The sequence below is a fragment of the Stenella coeruleoalba genome (assembly GCF_951394435.1).
Source record: "Stenella coeruleoalba genome assembly, chromosome: 10".
Taxonomy (NCBI): Eukaryota; Metazoa; Chordata; class Mammalia; order Artiodactyla; family Delphinidae; genus Stenella; species Stenella coeruleoalba.
The window spans coordinates 59,835,062-59,854,058 of NC_137156.1; the positions used below are offsets into that span (position 1 = coordinate 59,835,062).

Consider the following 18,997-nt stretch of genomic DNA (forward strand, 5'->3'; position numbering starts at 1 on the left):
ACTCCAGTGAGAAAATGAGACCATAAATAAGTCTCAATTGGGAAATCAGCCATTAGAAGAACTGGTTCTTTTATTCCCCAGGAGATGGCGGTCAGGTGGGGCTCATTCTGGCTTTCCTAGCTCCCTCTCCGCAGCTATGTTTCGCTGAAAACTTAATGCACTGTAGGATATACGTATATATATGGCTGATTCATTTTGCTGGGCAGTAGAAGTTAACACAACCTTGTAAAGCAACTATACTCCAATAAATTTTTTTTTTTTAAAAGACTGTGGCTTGTGTCTCAGCCCCTTTTAGCAATGACCATGAACACTCGAGCCGCCTGGCACGGCCCCAGAGACGGAGAGCTGCCTGCCTCCCACGCTGAGCAGGTGACTCATCTCATTCACCCATTTGGGGATAAAAAAGCATGACTAAGGAGCTCCTGGAATAACCCTCTCCGTAACTGGGGAGGAGACAGCTTTGCCCAAAGGTAAATTCCGAACAGCAGCAGAAGCCAGGGCGAGCTGCAGAATCCTCTTCCCCTTTAACCCGAAAGCAAACTCTTCACATTGGCCAAGGGCTGTGCTCCGGCATCCCGTGCAAATCCCGCCAGCACCCCGCCTGCCTGCGGCAGCCGTGCAAAACCAAAGCAAACGACCAGAGGAAACGGAACCAAAGCCAAGAAAAGCACAGCATGGCACAACCTTCACGCGACTGGGGCAATTAGACTTTAACCAGAAAACCCGCCTCGTTCCAAAGAAAGGCAGCAACTCAGATGTGATTCTTATCAGGAAAAGGAGAGGCACAGCGCTGTATATAAAACACGCTGATGCACACAGACCATGGCCATGGTGAGCTGTTAAAAATAAAACAAAAAAACACGGCAAAGAGCCACCTGAAGAGACTGCCCCACAAATATTCTTTTGAGCAACTCAGTTTTTTTTTAAAGATGACAGCATACTTCTTGATACAGTGACACTCATTTAAGCAATGAGCTGTGAAGTGCTGATGACCAGGATCTCCATACAGGGCTGGAGTCCCAGGCTCCTCTGACGTGGTCCTCAAACATCCAAGCAGAGACGGGTCTGGCCCTGCCAAGTCCTCACCCAGCCCTGCCAGCTCACACCCGGCAGAAGCCAGGAACCACGGGCCATGGATACTCACTGAAGCAGCATCCCATTAAAAAAAAAGTTATCCAGTTCATGTTTTTAAAGTAAAAATGTCTCATTGACAATCAACTCACCGTACTCCCCAAAACTAAATAAACAGGGCAGTAAACAACTACAGCCAAAATCAACAGGGCCACGTGCATAGTGGTTAAGGGCCCGGGCTGGAAGGCAGCTGAGCCACCGGGTGTCGCCTGTCCTCTCAAATGTAGGTCCCCTCACAGTAGGATGGGGGAAATAGTGGCACCTACTTCTGAGAACTATCGCAGAATTAATGAGATGATGCACAGACGACACCCAGCTCTCAAAGTTTACCCTTAATTTTAAGCGTGACCACAGAGGCAGACACTTATCAAAGGCCCATCATTTCCAGGATTAAAAGGGCGAAAGAAATCAGGACCCAACAGGGTCCTCGCCTTGGAAAAACTTCTAACCAATCCAGTTGGATGAACAAAGCCAACAGAATGACAGGGTGGCTCCCGAGCTCAGGGCTGGCTGGGGCACGGACTACCTGGGGCTGGAGGAGTGTGAGAGCTTCAGAGATCCCCAATGAGCCCTGCAGTATGACACTCAAGGCAAGAAAAGACAGAGGGGCCAAATGGTGCAAAAGGTCACAGGTGGGAGAGCAGGAGGCAGGTCCCGGTGATGAGTATTAGGAGGATTCAGGAATGTGATCAAGTGTGTAGCCTTGAATGCTGTGCCAAGGAGTTCTGAGTGTCGCGGGAAGCCGAGGTCATTAAAGAGGGCGTGGGAGGGTGGCAGCTGCAGGGAAGATGACAGCAGAGAGAAAACTCAAATCTCACTGCCAGGGCTCCAGAAGCTGGAGTGGTGGCCTTGGAAAAAAAATAATAAAGGTACAGACGTAGGACCTCCCTCAGAAGACTTGAGGACTAACTGGGTATGGAGTGAGGAGTGGATTTAGAAACAGGACAGTGTTGGGGAAAATTGACACAGCAGGAAGGGGGAACATGGTAAAAACTATTTTCAAAAGTTGGTGGTGCCAACCAAGCTAGCCTACGAGGTCAATAATGCCAGCCGCCAAGACGGCTGCAACTGGAGAGTCACCAGAAGGCCAGTGCCCTAAAATGCCTCACCAATGGCCCTGTCACACGGCCAAAAAATCTAAACTCACTTATTCGGGGCTGAGGAGTTTGTAACTTCCCTGACATGCAGGTGGTCAAGCGGGTCTCGGCTCCTGCCCTGTCTCAGCTACACTGGGTCTACCCGTGGGTGGCCTTCAGGAGAATGGGAGGGGAGTGTGTAGCAGCGCAGGTGAACCCTCAGGAACTTGAGGTAGGGGTAGGGGAGTATTGGAAGGGTCCAGCCCTCAGAGCAGGTAGGAGAACACTGGATGTGCAGAAGGGAAAAGCACAGGGAAAGAGAGAGACATAAAAATGGGGTGAAAAGGGCTTCCCTGGTGGCGCAGTGGTTGAGAGTCCGCCTGCCGATGTAGCGGACCCGGGTTCGTGCCCTGGTCTGGGGGGATCCCACATGCCGCGGAGCGGCTAGGCCCGAGAGCCGTGGCCGCTGGGCCTGCGTATCCGGAGCCTGTGCTCCGCGGCGGGAGAGGCCACAGCAGTGGCAGGCCTGCGTACCGCAAAAATAAATAAATTAATAAAGGGATGAAAAGATGCCCCCCACCAAAAAACCTCAGGTCCCACACTCCTGCTTGGTCCTGTGTTTCAACTTTGTTCTGCCACTGGCTGAAAATGATGATTTCTGTGTCTCTCATATCTTTCTACTCTCTTCCTCAAGAAGGGCTAATGAAGAGTCACATGACCCCAAATCATTCTAGATTCTAGAGCAGAAACCAGGGTCTAAAAGTCAGCACCTCTGGGACTTCCCTGGCGGTCCAGTGGTTAAGACTTCGTCTTCCAATGCAGGGGGTGTGGGTTCGATCCCTGGTCAGGGAGCTAAGATCCCACACGCCTCAGGTCCAAAAAACCAAAACATAAAACAGAAGCAATATTGTAACAAATTCTATAAAGACTTTAAAAATGGTCCACATCAAAAAAAAAATCTTTAAAAAAAAGGTTAGCACCTCTGCATCTGAGGTCTGATTTTGTGGGGAGAGTGGGAGGTAGTGCTTTAAGATGGGCACTTATTCAATAAATACTGAGAACCTACCACGTTCCGGCCTGTTGAAGGCATGGGGATACACACATTACACTCATCTGCTTCCAGAGGCCACCAAAGCACCTTAATTCTCAACTGTCAACAGAATGCTGAGAAGAAATTGAGAAAAGCATAGTCTCTAAACTAACTGCAGCTCATCTAATCCCAAGCACGTTTCCTAAATTTTCCTTGCCATGCTTGTTTTGGTTATTTCCATGCTGACACCGCATAATAATATTCCCTTAACCTGATGTAAATAAAAACATAACAAAATGCAACTAAAACATTACAAAGATGGATAATGATGTATTTTTCTGACATTTTTTGTATACACTTAACATATATCATTAGTATATATTTTAAGGGTTTATAAATCTTAAACAGGGTATTCTACAGCAAGCATTTAAATGCCACCCTATTCTGTGTCATTAATACATTCCTTTTAAAATCCAAAATACCTCGTACAAAGTTACAGTGGCAGAAGCCAACATAGCTCTCAGTTCAAAAGATAAATAAAATAAAGCCACTGAATTCTACCCTGAGAGGGCTCAGTTGCTGAGATCCTTCACCGAGAAAGATAGTAATGTATGCTTTAATTGATATAAATTATAATCAGCTATAAATGACTCTTTGCCTTGCCCCAAATCACTTACCTCCTCAAGAAGCCGAGTTACAGAATCTATGTCATTATATGTCTTAGTCATCTGGCCAACTCTTTCAGCACATAAAACTGCAAGAAATAAAAACGACAATGAAACTACTGATGCTACAAGCCTGCCAAACAAACAACCCACCTAAAAAAGTGACTAAAGTCGTACTGGGCATAAAGGGTGATTGGTTTTGCTGGGTTCAGCCCCACCAGGTTTTGTTCCCCGGTTCCAGAGAAAAGATTCAAGCTGTGGGGTGAGGGGGCAGGGTCTACTGTTCACTGCAAAGCCTTGACGCCACGTGTGTGTGTGTGTGTGTGTGTGTGTGTGTGTGTGCGTGTGCGTACGTGCACATACGCACGTGCACACTCGGGGGTGGTGCTGAGGGCAGGGCGCTGGAGTGGAAAGGGGTCTGGCTTCGTATACGGTCAGCAAACCAAAGTGGGTCAGCAGCACAGCGACCGAGGTATGAACCGTCAGAAAGAGCCAGAGGATCTCGAACCCACTCGCTGTACAGACCCCACTACGTGGATAGACTGGGTCCTTCCCAAAGCAGCTCTTGGTATAATTATTAAACAGCCTTAGCTGATAATTTCATAATGGCTCACAGCCCACTCTTCCCCAAATGGACTAAATTCTAAGGCTATGCAACCGGTTTCCAAACCGTGAAAACCAGGGTGACAGATTTTGTTTTTTTAATCCACACTCCCACCCAATACTCTCACATATGGTATTTCATGACATATGCCATTTGCTTAAGAGGCCTTAAGAGGCGGTCTGCGGGCCACTTTAGGACTGTGTTCTTCCACTGGAGAAAAAGGGTGAGCACTGAAAGAAGGCTTTAGTCTCCAGAAAAATCTCAGGGTGGTTTTATTTTAAATCAATGGCAAGGAATCGATTTGTAGTCCAAATACCATGAAGGTAGCATGGGTTTTATTCTGAGGAGGAAGGAGTGAAAGCAAATGGATTTAGGGCCAAAGTGTAAAATGTTTTGAAACCAGCCACTTAGGGGCTACATAATAACTTGTTAGTAACTCCTCATAACTAAGACTCTAGAAAATCATTCTTTTAAGCGTAGAGGACTTAGCTTTCGCAACAACCCACTTGCAGTCACAGCCCATGCAAGGCCTTTGGGAACTGAAGTGTATTGCTAAACCAAACTCAGTAGCGTTACTAATGGCTAACTGCAACTGGAGAGCGATAGGTCTCTAAATATTTTATAAATCCAAGTAGAGATCATCCTAGTGGGTGAGCGCAGAGAAATCTGATCTGTTGGAATGATTTTCTAGCTTAAGGAGGAGACCTGAAATCTGGTTCCAAATCTGAAACCCTCCCAACACAGGGCCCTCAGAGCTGGGGGCTGGGGGGATGAGCAGAGGTTCCTTTGCTGGCCTCTCCTCTACCCAGTTTATGGCAGGAACCCTCCAGCCACTGGAGGGAGCATTGCCTCAGGCATTTTCCTTCTCTTCCCACAGGGAAAAGCAAGGGAGATGTACAGGGTTGGTTTGAACCAGAATTTAATTTGATGGAGATGGAGTCCAGCTCAAATTGCTCTAAATAGATCATCAGCTCCAGGTCACAAGAAATCCTTAAGTGGAGATTCCTGTGCCTCGGACAGGAGGTGGTTTTCATGCTGCACAGCTGTGATGCTCTGCAACGGTACAGACAAGACCCGGGAGCCTTCTAGCCAGGTCCCTCTAGGATGAGCATGGCATCCCCTGTCATCTACCGGCGGGTACAAAGGCCTCCGTGTTGAAGCTTGTGCTGCGACTCTAGGGCCAGCTAATGTCTCCCTTGCTCTCCTCAAAGGACCAAGTCCTCTGCTTTCCTGGAAAAAAAGACAACCAGGCTACATTTTAAACTAATCTTGGTTCTATGTCACCCTAACATAAGAGAACAAGATTCCGAGCAGCTTTTTGCTCTGGGATTGTATTAAACGGAAATTATATTTTTGAAGCTATTTTTTTTTAATTGAGATCACTGTCGTTAATCACGTGTAGATAATCAGATGCAGATGTCAGAAATAACACAGAGATCCCATATACCCTTTCAGTGTCACCCAACAGTAACATTTTGTAACACTATATTCACAGCCAGGGTACTGACATTGCTACAATCCAGGAATCTTACTCGATTTCCCCATTTTACTTGAATGCGCACGCGAGCGCACGTGATTGTGAGTGTGCATGTGTGTGTGTGAATATTAAGCTCTAATGATGTTATCGCCTGTGTAGTTTCTTGTATCCGCCAGCACAAGGACCCCTTGTGTTGCCCTTTTATAAAGCTAATTGTAGAAATATTTAACATGCTTTAACAATTGAACCCGATAAAACGTACACCTGGGCCAGGGTTTTTTCCAGCATTAACCAGTCAGGCACATAGTGTCACCACATACACAGTGACCGGAGGCTTGGGGTGCAGAAGATGCAGGGAGAACCTCCGGGAGGTTCTGAGGTCTTTGACAGAGCCCACTTACAGAAGTCAGAGGCAGAAATGAAAAACTCCTACGGAAGCATGTGCAGTATTACTCCAGTTATGTTTTCAAAATACATATAATCTCACCGGCGGGGGGGTGTCCGGATTTACAATACACACAAGAAAACAGCAAAGCCATTAAAAACACTGATATTTGGATAGAATTACCAATTTTAATATTCTTTTTTGTGCTTAAAAATTTTTTTTTGTAGTGATCATGCACTGATGGGGAAAACATTACTTAAAATATTTTTCAAAAAATATGCAGTTGACTACAATAGAGGGTCCTTCCTGAGGTACCTTTTAAGAGAAATTAGTAGCAGCAGCCTACTTTTACCAAAGCATGCTGACTACAGCCTGGCCTTGTTCTTAGCCCTCTAGATGGATTATATCATTTATTTCTCAGAGCAATAAATACTACAGGGTAGGCACTCACATTAACCTCATTTTACAAATGAGAAACTGAGACCCAGAGAGGTTAACTAACTCATCCAATGTCACACAGCTCGCAAATGGCGAATTTCAAAATAAAAGGAGACTCCTAGCAGGGGCAGCAGCTAACATTTATGGAGGACCTGCTATGTCCGGGGATTTAATGTGCTTCTTTCGTTTACTTCTCAGAACAATTTTGCAGGGTAGGCGCTGTTATGATGACTACTCCATGGATGAGGAAACTGAAGCTCAGAGAAGTTAAGGACCCGACCAAGGTCACAGCAAATGAGGTTGCATATGGAGGGAACTGAACCGAGGCCAGTCTGGCTCCTGAACTAAACTAAGGAGCCACAAAGAACGCCAGGGCAAGGCTGAGGTCAGCACAAATCAACAAAGTTTAAGAAGCACAAAGAAAGCAAAAAGCATCTGCAGTGTAGGCCAGATCCCTGACTCTGTGGCCCTGAGGCTGAGGTTTTCATAGGAGACTCTACCAAGGTCATGAGGCCCTGGGCAAACTCCTGTAATTGTGTGTCTTGGGTTTCTCTTCCGAGAAATGAGGAATAACAAATGACTCTTTAAACAGGAAGACAAACACAAGCTGCACTTTTCAAGCACCAGTTTTCTAGATACTCAATCTAAAATAAACCGTCACAAGTTTCTCTCTCCAGGAGAACAGTATTTCAAATAGAAGTTCCACTTCTGACCAAGGGAGCTCTACCAAATAAATCCACTTCCCCCAAAAGGTGTCCAAAACAAACGAAAATGTTATGCTCAGTAGAAGCTAGACATAAAAGACCATCTATTATATGACTCCATTCATATTAACTATCCAGCATAGGCAACTTATAGAGACAGAAAGCAGATCGCTGGTTCCCTGAGATTAGTAGGAGTAGGAATGCGGATTAACTGTAAACAGGCACGAAGGATCTGACAGGAGGGAGATGTGTATGTTCCAAAACCGAATTATGGTGATGGTTGCCAACTCAGTAAATTTACTAAGAAACACTAAACTGTTCACTTAAAATGGGTGAATTTTACAGTATGTAAATTATACCTCAATATTTTAAGTTACCACCAAATAACATGCAAGCAAGCATCCCTGAACTACCTATGCCATATTCCAGCCACGTCCCCATAACATGACAAGGTAAACACATTCTTCCACGATCTCATGATGGAGCCTTCCTCCGGCCACAGAATGTTCTCAGACAGCAAAACTGTTTAGGAATAGCAAATCATCCATTCGAAAAATCAGCACTGATGAACGGCACATAAAGGTACTAATCTATCTCACACAGACTAGACTATTTTTATTTTTTATTTTATTTATTTATTATGTATTTATTTTTTATTGGAGTATATAACTGCTTTACAACGTTGGGTTCGTTTCTGCTGTACAATGAAGTGAATCAGCTATATGTATACATATATCCTCTCCCTCGTGGACCTCCCTCCCACCCCACCCCCCATCCCATCCCTCTGAGTCATCACAGAGCACCGAGCTGAGCTTCCTGTGCTTTATAGCAGGTTCCCACTAGCTATCTATTTTACACAGAGATAGTTGTCATAAATACTTGCTCAGATGGCAGAAGAATTTCATGATACGTCCATAAGAAAACCGAGAGCCAGCTCTCTCCAGTTTTACTCTTCCACGCTTCTCCCAAGTTACAGCCACTTCTTGGAGATTCAGCCATGCCCTTCCTTTGCCTGTTGCCCTTCAACATCTATCTTCAAAATAATTGAGACTTGGCCCCAAAGCCCAAGTGTATTAACTACTAAGACCCGTAAGACACACATGATTTGCCTTAAAAAACAAATAAAACCTAACTATTTTCATGCAGCCCTTGAAGTGTGTACAGGAACAGGGTGAGACCCACAGTACCTGGTAATAAAAAACAATGCTCATCTGTCAGTAATTAGAACAAAACGAAAAAAGGCAGAACAAATGCTTTGTATTCTTGTTTAAATGGCTTCACGTCAAAAATGGCCAGAAGCATAACGAACCTAATTCTTACGAATGTCCCAGGTCCCTTCCCACCTGTATAAGTCACATGATGGCAGCTGAGTCTTATTCATTTGGGGCCCGACACATGGTTGATGCTCAAAAAAAAATGGAAGGTTTTGTTTTACTCCCAGACCAGTCTTTGCAAAGAAAGGCTCATTTCTAAGCAACCAGAGGGCCCAGAGAGGGGTGAAAACATAAAAGCCTGGTGTATATCTCATCACCTCCAGATGAGCATGTGTCTTGGAAAGGGGAGGTATCCCCTCCCTGCCAGGCTTCCTGCATGAAAAAGAAGCCATCTGGAAAGAGGCAGTCAAGTTCAAATCCAGTGTGACACAAAGACATGATGAGGCACACAGCTGCTGAGGAAGAAGCTGCATTAACAGAAAGGCATCAACTAATAAGCCGCTGTGGTCTTAAGCCAGAAGCAAACGGGCAGGCTGCTGGCTACTACGACTGCTCTTAGGTGGAAGGTGCTGGTTTATCATGGCAGCTTCAGGGACGGTCTGTGGGACGGCGTGGTGGCAGAGGCCGGCCTAGAGCCCAGTCCATCGCGAAGAGTGGTCTGTTTGGCCACGACCAGCATCTGCATGGTGCTGGGTCTGTGCACTGGGAGGCGGGAGCGAGGTGTCTTGCCAAGAGCAGAGACCTGACCGTACAGCTCTGGCTACATGTACCTGCCCATCAACATCACCATCAGCTGAAATTTTAGTGTGACGATTGGACAGGCTCACTTCCCCTTGCCAGGGTAGTCTGAGAGCAGGGCACCAAAGCAAGTTACTGAAGAGGCCAGGAAGAAGAAAGGAAATAACTACTAAGTATTTACAACATGCTAACTGCTACCATGGGCATTTTATAAATATTATTTCACTTAAAACCCAGAATAACCCGATGACACAAATATGACCCCCGTGAAACACCATGAGACAGAGAGAGGGGCTAAGTGACTCGTCCAAAGCCAGACAGGACATAAGCATGTACTTGAACCTGGTCTGTTGGGTGCTATAACCATCCACCCTTCCCTAACCTCGAACACTCAGAGTTGACCTACGGTGGCCATTCATCACCAGAGCATTGAATGAAGGCCTCCTTGGTAATAAGCAAGTGGCTCACTTATGGACCGCTCACTGTGTGCCCAGCACTCTGCTAAGTGCTAGATGTCTAAGTGCTGGATGTAGATCCCGCCTTCAGGGTCTATCCTCAAACTAGGAAGGAAGTAATACTATTACCCACATTTCAGACATGAAACTGCACAAGGTCACAGAGCTATAATGAGAGGGTCTGATTCTATTTGACCCCCAAGTTGGGGCCCTTAACCACAGCTGAGTAAACACATGAATCCTACCCTCGAGGACTTCGAGGCCTAACTGGGAAGGTCAGACACATGTATAAATTCGTATGGAACAAGCAGGAAGTACCAGGTGACAAAATGCTCTTGGGGAGTTCAGACACAAGATGGCTGGGGACTGGGGGACAGGTGCCCCAAGAGGGCAGGGCAGAGAGGGGACCCCAAAATGCACAGACTGTGGGTCAGCTTTGCCCATGGCCAGCCCTGGGATGATGCTGGTACCCCCACCCCAGAAAGAGAACCGCCCTGAACAAGGGACGTCACCAGAGGCCCGCGTGGGGTAGCCATGGATACTAACAAACAAACCCTAGGCTGAAACCAAGGTGATGAAAACCATGGGCAGAGAGACCTTTGTAACAGTGCTGAGGTCAGTGCTGATAAGCTAGGCCAGCTCCTTTCTCTAACGTGACCCTACAGGAGACAGTCCTGTAGGGACTCAGTGCTGCTGGCCACGCTGAATCAATACAGACCGCAGGGCACAGGCCTGATGGCTCTTTCCATGGGGTGGACATTCCCACCCCACAAGACAGCGGGACGCGGCACCATTCCCCACATGGCCCAGCCTTGCCCCTGCAGCCCAGGATGTCCCTCTCAAACTGGAGGAATGAGCTCCATTTGCACTGCTTCTTGTGCTTCACCTTGGAACCATCTGGAGAATTTGGACATGGGACGTTGGCCATCGTTTTCATCTCGGCTTTTGCAGGTGATAATTACTGGTTAGTGCTCAGCACCTGAAAACTGCCCTTTGTGCGAAAGACTGACAGCAGGCGCCTCTGAGGAGGGGACGTGCGCTGTCCCGCAGTCTCAGTAAACCCCAGACCATGCCACATGCTCTTTTCAAATCCTGCCACCCGAAGGCAATCCTGAATGACGCCTGCCAGGAACCGAGTGACCAAGCTTGCAATTGGGTAACAGCCTCAGAAGCGTCCAGGTGAAAAAACATTAGTTGGGCTTCTTCAGGCCTCTCCTTGAGAAAGCTGAGGGAAACTGCCGTGCAACAAACCACAAGGGAGTGATGACAAAACTCCACTCTTCACCAGTGTTTTCCTGGTGTAGGTGCCGCCACTCGGGCACAGAGGGGGTGTGACCACCATGTCACTCAGCATCACTGCGATTCCCCCGCTCCAGCTCGTCCTGAGCAGACGGGATGGGGGAAAACAAGCAAAGCCTGTCTTCAAGAACACCACTCAGTAAGAAATCACTTGAGATCGACTCAGTCTCTGCACAACGCAAGCCTCCAGTGACCAGAAGACACAGAGCCCAGGTATTTTCTCTCCTGAAGACAGAAAGAGCAATGCTGCCTCTGACAGCTGTGTGAGCCAAGCAAGCTGCTTCTCTGGGTGCCTTGTGGGTTATGAGGAGGACATGAGGTAATGGGAGGCAAGGGCCCGAGGCTCTACTAGTTGAGAGCCTGGGTGTGGCGGAGGGCAGACCCCAAGGCAGGGCGAGGGCCCTGCTCTGTGCTTGTGGCCCTGGGACTCTGAACGACATATCTGAGCCTCAGTCTCTTTGAGTGCAAAATGGGAGTAATGCTTATTTCAAAGGCTGTTTTGAAGATTAAACGGGTGACACTGGGAAGCCTATCACCCCCACAAGGTGACCTGGGAGGGAACAACAAATGTCTCCTATATCCATGGCTACCAATATGAGTGTTACACCCCAAACTCATTTTGTCCTTCAGTTTTCAATCAGAAGTATCTCTTTTAGAACCATTAGTGGTGTAGAAAACCACCTAGATCACCTCAGAATCCAGGGAACATGGTTACATCCATGTCTTGCACATATTCTCACTATTCACAGGGTCAGAAGAAAACAGGGTCCTGCCCAGTGAACACCTTGCTCTGGGATACACGTCAGGCTTCCAGCAAAACTGGACACAGAAACCAAGCCTTCCAAACCAAACCTCTGTCTTCCAGCAAAACTGGACACAGAAACCAAGCCTTCCAAACCAAACCTCTGTCTTCCTGATCTACGCCACAGACTTCCTTCAGGCCGGGAACAAGTCTAGTGAATTTCAATTTACAAAGAAAATTAAGCATGTTGACAATGAAGTCTAGTTGGCCTTCCATATCCATGGGTTCTGCATATGCAGATTCAACTAACTCCAGATTGAAAATATTCAGAAAAGAGAAAATTCCAAAAAGCAAAACTTGAATTTGCCACACTGGCAACTACTTACGTAGCGTTTACATTGTATTAGGTATCACGTGTAATCTAGAGATGATTTAACGTATACGGGAGGACGTGTGTAGGTTATATGCAGATACTATGCCATTTTATATAAGGGACTTGAGCATCCGTGGGTTTTGGTATCCAAGGGGGTCCTGGAGACAATCCCCGGCTGATACCGAGGGGCAATTGTATCTTTCTTTTGCAGTTACTGTCCTGAAAATATTATTTTCACCTTCAGGACAGCTAAAAAAAAATTTTATTACAGAAAGGAGGGAAATTGGATGGGAACAAAGAAGAGACAAGGAAGAGAAATGTAACAGTCTATCTTAAGACGGCAAATACAGAGACTGTTCCCCCCCGCCCCCCGACCCCTACCATCGAATGTGATCCCAAAGTAGAGACCCTGTCATCTGTGAGATGTGGACCAGCACAGGACGAGGTGCACTGGAATCACCCAGAAGGTGTGTTAAAACCCAGATTGCTGGGTCCCACCCCAGCATGTCTGACTCAGCAGGTCTAGGGCGGGGCCCAAGAATGTGCATTTCTAACCCGTTCCCAGGTGATGCTGCTGCTGCTGTGTAGGGACCCTACCTTGAGAACTGCTAGCACAGTACCTAAGAGCAGTCTATGCAGGGCCCTAGAGCCAGTCTATGTAGGCTGAAATCACCTATGAGCTGTGTAACTTTAGAAGAGTTGCTGAAGCTTCCTCTTATAAGTCTATGAAATGGAAAATGATAACAGTACTTAACCTCTTATGGTTATTTTAAGGATTAAATGCATGAATCCACTTAAAGTGCTTGGAATGGTGCCTGGTACATGGCAAGTACATACTAAACACTGGTATCATCATCATCTGGCTATCAGTTTAAAAAAAAAAGTTCAAAATATATAGATATATGTACATAAAATACATACAATATGATTTTTCTTCTCTTGACAAGGATATATGATACTGCTCTAGAACCTAGTGAAACCTTTCATTTTAGAATCATATGGTTCAATAATTGATTTTAAAAATGATCTTACTATGCTTTTAGGCAGCAGCTCATCTCATACTTTAATGTGCATAGGAATCCCCTGAAGGTCTTGTTGAAATGCAGATTCTGACCCAGTAGGTCTGGGGTGGGGCCTGGGAGTCTGCATTTCTAACAAGCTCCCAGGTGATGTGGGTACGCAGGATGCACGCTGAGCGGCCCAGCTTCAAGGGACACGAGCTGATCCAGTGAAACGTGGGCTGGCCCTAGTTCTTAAGAGCAGAGGGAGGCCTTTCTCTTGATCACTTCCAGGAACCCAACAAATGAACAGTCCCAGTCAGTCTTTCACTCCTCTCTCCTTTCACCTCCACCATCTCTTTCATGAAAGGACCAGGCAGTGGGTGCCAGGTTTCAGCACTGCTCTCCCCCTTTCTCCAATTAAACACTTTTAACTGTCCTATAGGTGAAGTGTTAATATTTTCAGGGCAGTAACCTCAAAAGAAAAACACTTTCAGTATATAGCCAGTTGTAAACCATTCAAAAAATAAAAAGTTATTCTGAGACATGAAAACAGGCCATCACAGAGGAGAATTTTGAAAAAGTGTTTTGATTGCTTTTACTCAAGACCTAAAGAACTTCTTGCAGTCACTCTTTAAACATTCTTTTTCACAACACCCCCCCAAAAATCCCTTTTTCCGGGCTGTGAGTGACAGCCCCAAAAGCCCAAATAGGAAACTCACACTCAGCATTTAGGTGTATCTTTATTTAAAACACTCCCCCTCTTCTCCAAAAGCAGCACCCCTCTGATACAGCCTGGTGGTGAGTTCCCAGGTAATTTCAATGTTAGCCCTAGTACTTTTCTATTTGAAATATTTCCAAACTTTTTTAAAATCCCTATTTCAAATTGGTGATTAATAATTTTTTAAAATAAACAATTTCCTAAAGTAAACAAAAACGTATTATTTAATAATGACTCAGTTTCTTGTCCATTAACCCCCCAAAAGCCATTCAGTCAGAAGAAAACAATGAAAACTCTTAAAACAGAGTGCTGGAATGCCGTAAAGTGTGTGCATGCAGGGGGGACTACCGACGTTTGCAAAAAGTATGAATTTCAGGGCTTCCCTGGTGGCGCAGTGGTTGAGAGTCTGCCTGCCGATGCAGGGGACACGGGTTCGTGCCCCGGTCCGGGAAGATCCCACATGCCGCGGAGCGGCTGGGCCTGTGAGCCATGGCCGCTGAGCCTGCGCGTCCGGAGCCTGTGCTCCGCAACGGGAGAGGCCACAACAGTGAGAGGCCCGCGTACCGCAAAAAAAAAAAAAAGTATGAATTTCAAAGACCTCGGTTAAGCAACAGAAGCTAGACAAAATAATACACACTGTTTGATTCCACTTACATAGATCGAGAACAGGTAAAACAAATCTAAGGTGATACAAGTCAGGACAGTGGTCTCCCAGGAAGGAAGTGTAAACTAGAAAGGGGGGCAAGGGGACTTCCCAGGATGCTGGAAACGCAGCTTCTCTCCTGGCAGCTTTACATTCGCCACGTAAGACGTGTGTACTTGACCTTATACCCCACTACGAAAATAAAAGACTGCTATGAGATCAGTGAAACAGCCAGGCCTACGTAGACACTGAGAGGGAAAGGATCAGACTGGCACAAAGAACAGAATTTACCCTCCTCCAAGAGGTCCAGGGTTTCAGGCTGCTTGTGGATGGGCTTCCTCTCTTCACCCTGGCAGTCACACTCAAAATATTCTTCTTCTCCTCCCACATCTCTTAGGGACATTGCTGAAGTCACCCCAAAGCCAAAACATCACCCAAAGGAGCGGTCCCTGAAGGAGCTCCTGGCTGCCCTCCCGGAGGAGGCATTGGGGCCGGGGCCCCCGGGGCGCACGCTGGGCCTTGGCTGGGGCCACGGACAAGCCCTGGCTCAGCTGAAGTGGAGAGTGTGCACAGGGCCACTGGCCCATTGGCACCCAGGTGACCCGGAAGCGGGTGGCTCCCACAGAAGGAGGCGGGGCGGAGGCGGGGGAGAAGCACCTATCGGAATGGGAAAGCCCTGCCCAGCCCTGGGGTGGCCCTAACGGGTGCTCTGGAGTCAGAAGGAAGGTGAGCAGGCAGGTGCACGGCCTTGGGCCAGCTCTCTGCATCCAGATTCTTCTTCCGCTTTTGCTCCCCCAGAAGCAATGAGGAATGGTAGCTTCCTGGAAGTTTTGCAGCAACTGCACAGGGCGATACCATCCATGCCTCAAGCAGGCACACCTGTCTAAAGGTGGAGCTCTGGCGGAGGAGATGCGCTGGTGACTGATTGCCCAGTTCCCTCAGGTGAGAGAGTTCCTGTGGGCGTGCTTCAAAACTTGAGACAAATCTGACTGTGACAACAGCATGACACAGGGCTGAAGAGGGAAGGAAAAGATCATTCTGGTTTCTAGCAAGAGGAAAAGAAAAAACTGCAGTGAGCACTACTTGTATTAAGCTTACTTCATCCCAGCTTTTCTTTGGTAATAATACATTGCATTTGCTCTTTTTTCAACTGCGTTTTGTAAATCACACTCTCACCCTACATCTGTGTATACACAGCCCAATTTATAAAGATCTTTTCTAATGGCAGGATAAGGGGGAAAAAATCTATAGCCTAATAGTCTGCAAAGTTGCCTGAGAAAAGAATCAAGTTTTATTGCACATCTCACGACCAATTCCTCTACACGGTTTGATTTTGCCTGTAACAGTGAAATGGCAGGTCCTTCCATCAAACGCACTGAAAGGTGGCCCGAAGCAATGGTGTCTCAGAGAATCATGGCACATTCTACAATTCCTTTGCTTCAGCCACCTCCCCGCTACACTGTAGCACGTCTCCCTGCTCCTAAAAGCTATACCAGCAGACCTACACCACCTCTCTGCCCAGTCACCTCCCTCAGGTAACCAAGGGGGCCTTTAGCAGAGGCCAGATCGTCAGCAAGAATTCTCTGCACAAGTTCAGGAACCAGGTCTCGTCCATCTTTAAATCCTTAGGGCTGCAGATCCTGCTAAGTCGGCTAAAAATGTCTGCTAAACTGAATCGCCACCTCCATAAAAACAAATAGAAGACCACAGACCAGTGTCTATAAATAGAAAACCAGAATAGAATAAAGATTTTATTAAGAAATTAACACCTAGAGACATGCTCGTTGCCGGGTTACTTTTCTGGAACCTGAAAATGATTGCTACATTTTAGGATGATAAAAATGTGTTCTTTGTAAAACGTAGGGTCAGGGCTTCCCTGGTGGCGCAGTGGTTGAGAGTCCGCCTGCCGATGCAGGGGACACGGGTTCGTGCCCCGGTCTGGGAGGATCCCACATGCCGCGGAGCGGCTGGGCCCGTGAGCCATGGCCGCTGAGCCTGCGCGTCCGGAGCCTGTGCTCCGCAACAGGAGAGGCCACAACAGTGAGAGGCCCGCGTACCACAAAAAAAAAAAAAAAGTAGGGTCAGTAGAAATTCAGTAGCAGGGAGTTCAAAATCACATTTCGAAAATCTTCATAAACTTTAAATACAATGTTTATAAAGGCAGACACTCAGGGGAAAAAAATCGTTCTTTAACGATTGGGGCTTGTTAACTCAATGCAAAGGACAGTGAGTCTGAAGCTCTGGGAGGGGAGGGAGGGAGGGAGGAAGCTCCACTGTGCATTATTCATTCGGCGAGTATCAGATTGACTATAAGATGTGCAGGCTAGTGGGAGGGGCTGTAGTATATATAAATGAAAAAAAAAAGCTGATTTCATATATTTGAAAATACTTTTAAGTGATTTTACTCATAACCAGTTGGTTATACTCATCTTTTAACTCAATTCTAGGCTACCTTTAGCAAATGATGTTCAAGTCTCTATATATTATATAATTAAAGTATATATACATGTAAATTAAAAGATAAATTTAGGACATGGCATTGTGAACACAAGACCATCCTAGCCTCCCCATGTCACCCCATTTCTCTCATTCTTCGGGGTACTCCCCACCTCAAACCCTTCCTCCTTCCCTCCCTCCCTCTGCAGGGGTGTGAGGGAATTCTCCAACCTCATCCCCATCTGCATTCACTTCAAGGTTAAAGGCAGAGATGGGACAAAGTGTACCTTCTCTGAGAGAACAGCTTTCCAAAAGTCAAAGCAGAACAGACCCCTAAAGACCAGCACGAAAGCCCGGGAATCGCTGTGCCAGGTGACGGATGGACCATGGGACATGGACATGGGAGGTGGAGCTGGGGGTGGCCCAGCTCACCCCAGACAGTCAAGCAGCTACAGTGTGTGCTGTCCCAAAAGTAAGGACTAGAGCCGTGGCCCAGAGCAGGGGGGCAGGGCACGGGTTCTGACCCACGTCCGGGAACGTTCAAGGCCACAGAAGGCAAGTGTCACTCGCCTCCCTCCAATCAGAGGGAGCTCTTCCTGTGAGTGTCCTCTCCAGATTTATTCTGCACACCCCACAGAAGTCCACCCTCCGCTGCCCAGAGAGTGGTCACGAGCCACTAGGGCTATTTACATTGAAATCTCTATTGATTAAAATTAAATAAAATCCAAAATTCAGTGGCAGTAGCCACATTTCAGACACTCCATAGCCACATGGGGCTAGTGGCTACCAAACTGGACAGCACAGAACGTTTCCATCATCACAGAAAGCCCCACTGGACAGGCACGCCCAAGGATGCCCCTCGTCTTCAGACATGAACTTGATGTTCCTCAGCCAGCTTGGCCTGCTTTTCCCCTGCAACCTGTTCCCGCTGACCGCCCCCCCCTCACCCTCTGCCAGGAGTCTCCTTCCCCTCTGTATCCCATGCATTCTGCTCCTCTCCACGAGCCTCCCTGTCCTTTTACTTCTCTGCCTGTACAGAGCAGGGTGGCCCGTCACTGAGGGTCACTTCTCCAAGGCCCTTACTTATGCTATTTAAAAAAAATAAATGAGAAACACAAAGCTCTGAAAACTTGGGCTCTAAGCTCCCTCTGGCCCTCTCACCAGTCCTCTAGTCCTCCGCTTCTACATCTGAGGGAGGACGTTATCTCTGCTTTACCAAAGTTGCTGATAAAAATGTACAGCTACGTCATACATTTACATTTAGTTCTTTTTTTTTTTTTTTAAATCATCTTAACAGCCATTCAGAAGACTGCTGAGTTGGAAAGGGAAAGTCAGCCTCTACCTCCAATGGTGCGTCCCACAATAAACACACATGAAAAATGGGGCCTGTTTACATGTCTGAACACAAGTGCAGGAAAGTTAGAAAAGCATCTCAAAAGCCTAGTAACAGTTTTTCAATTAATGCTTAAAATACCTCTGACAAAACTTCGCTCGCAAACCAGCCACCCTGAGCCTGGGTGACATTTTAGAGGTCACTGCAGTCCGGGAACAGCACCCGTGCCACCTGTGTGTCATGCTGTGGATTTTCATTATGGAATAAGAAGTCCTAAAAACAACCACTGAGCAATCTGCCTGAGTGTCCCCATTTATAAAACCAGTATGAATTAGACCACCTCCTGCTGTGACATTCAAACCTATAATGTTGTAAAAGGGGACACGACGGTGGATGATTACAAAAGAGATTGCAGCAAGAAACAGGTGGTCAAGATACTACACCTGTTTTTTTTTTCTGGCTGCGCTGCACAGCTTGTGGGATCTTAGTTCCCCGACCAGGGACTGGACCTGCGTCCTCAGCATGAAAGCGTGGA

General features: G+C 46.9%; 1 protein-coding gene across 5 annotated transcripts in view; it reads right to left on the reverse strand.

Annotated features, from left to right (window-relative positions):
* The window catches only part of TRAK1 (trafficking kinesin protein 1), a 104,699-nt gene that overhangs the window by 40,215 nt on the left and 45,487 nt on the right, over positions 1–18,997 (reverse strand). For 4 of the 5 annotated variants that reach the window (XM_079932981.1, XM_079932979.1, XM_079932980.1 and 1 more), the window contains exon 3: positions 3,915–3,991. In XM_079932981.1, coding sequence (XP_079789107.1) covers positions 3,915–3,965 — 51 coding nt within the window. In that variant the 5' untranslated portion in view covers positions 3,966–3,991. Of the gene's footprint in view, positions 1–3,914; positions 3,992–14,984; positions 15,401–18,997 lie in introns of those variants that run through there. The other variant, XM_079932982.1, reaches the window with a different exon arrangement.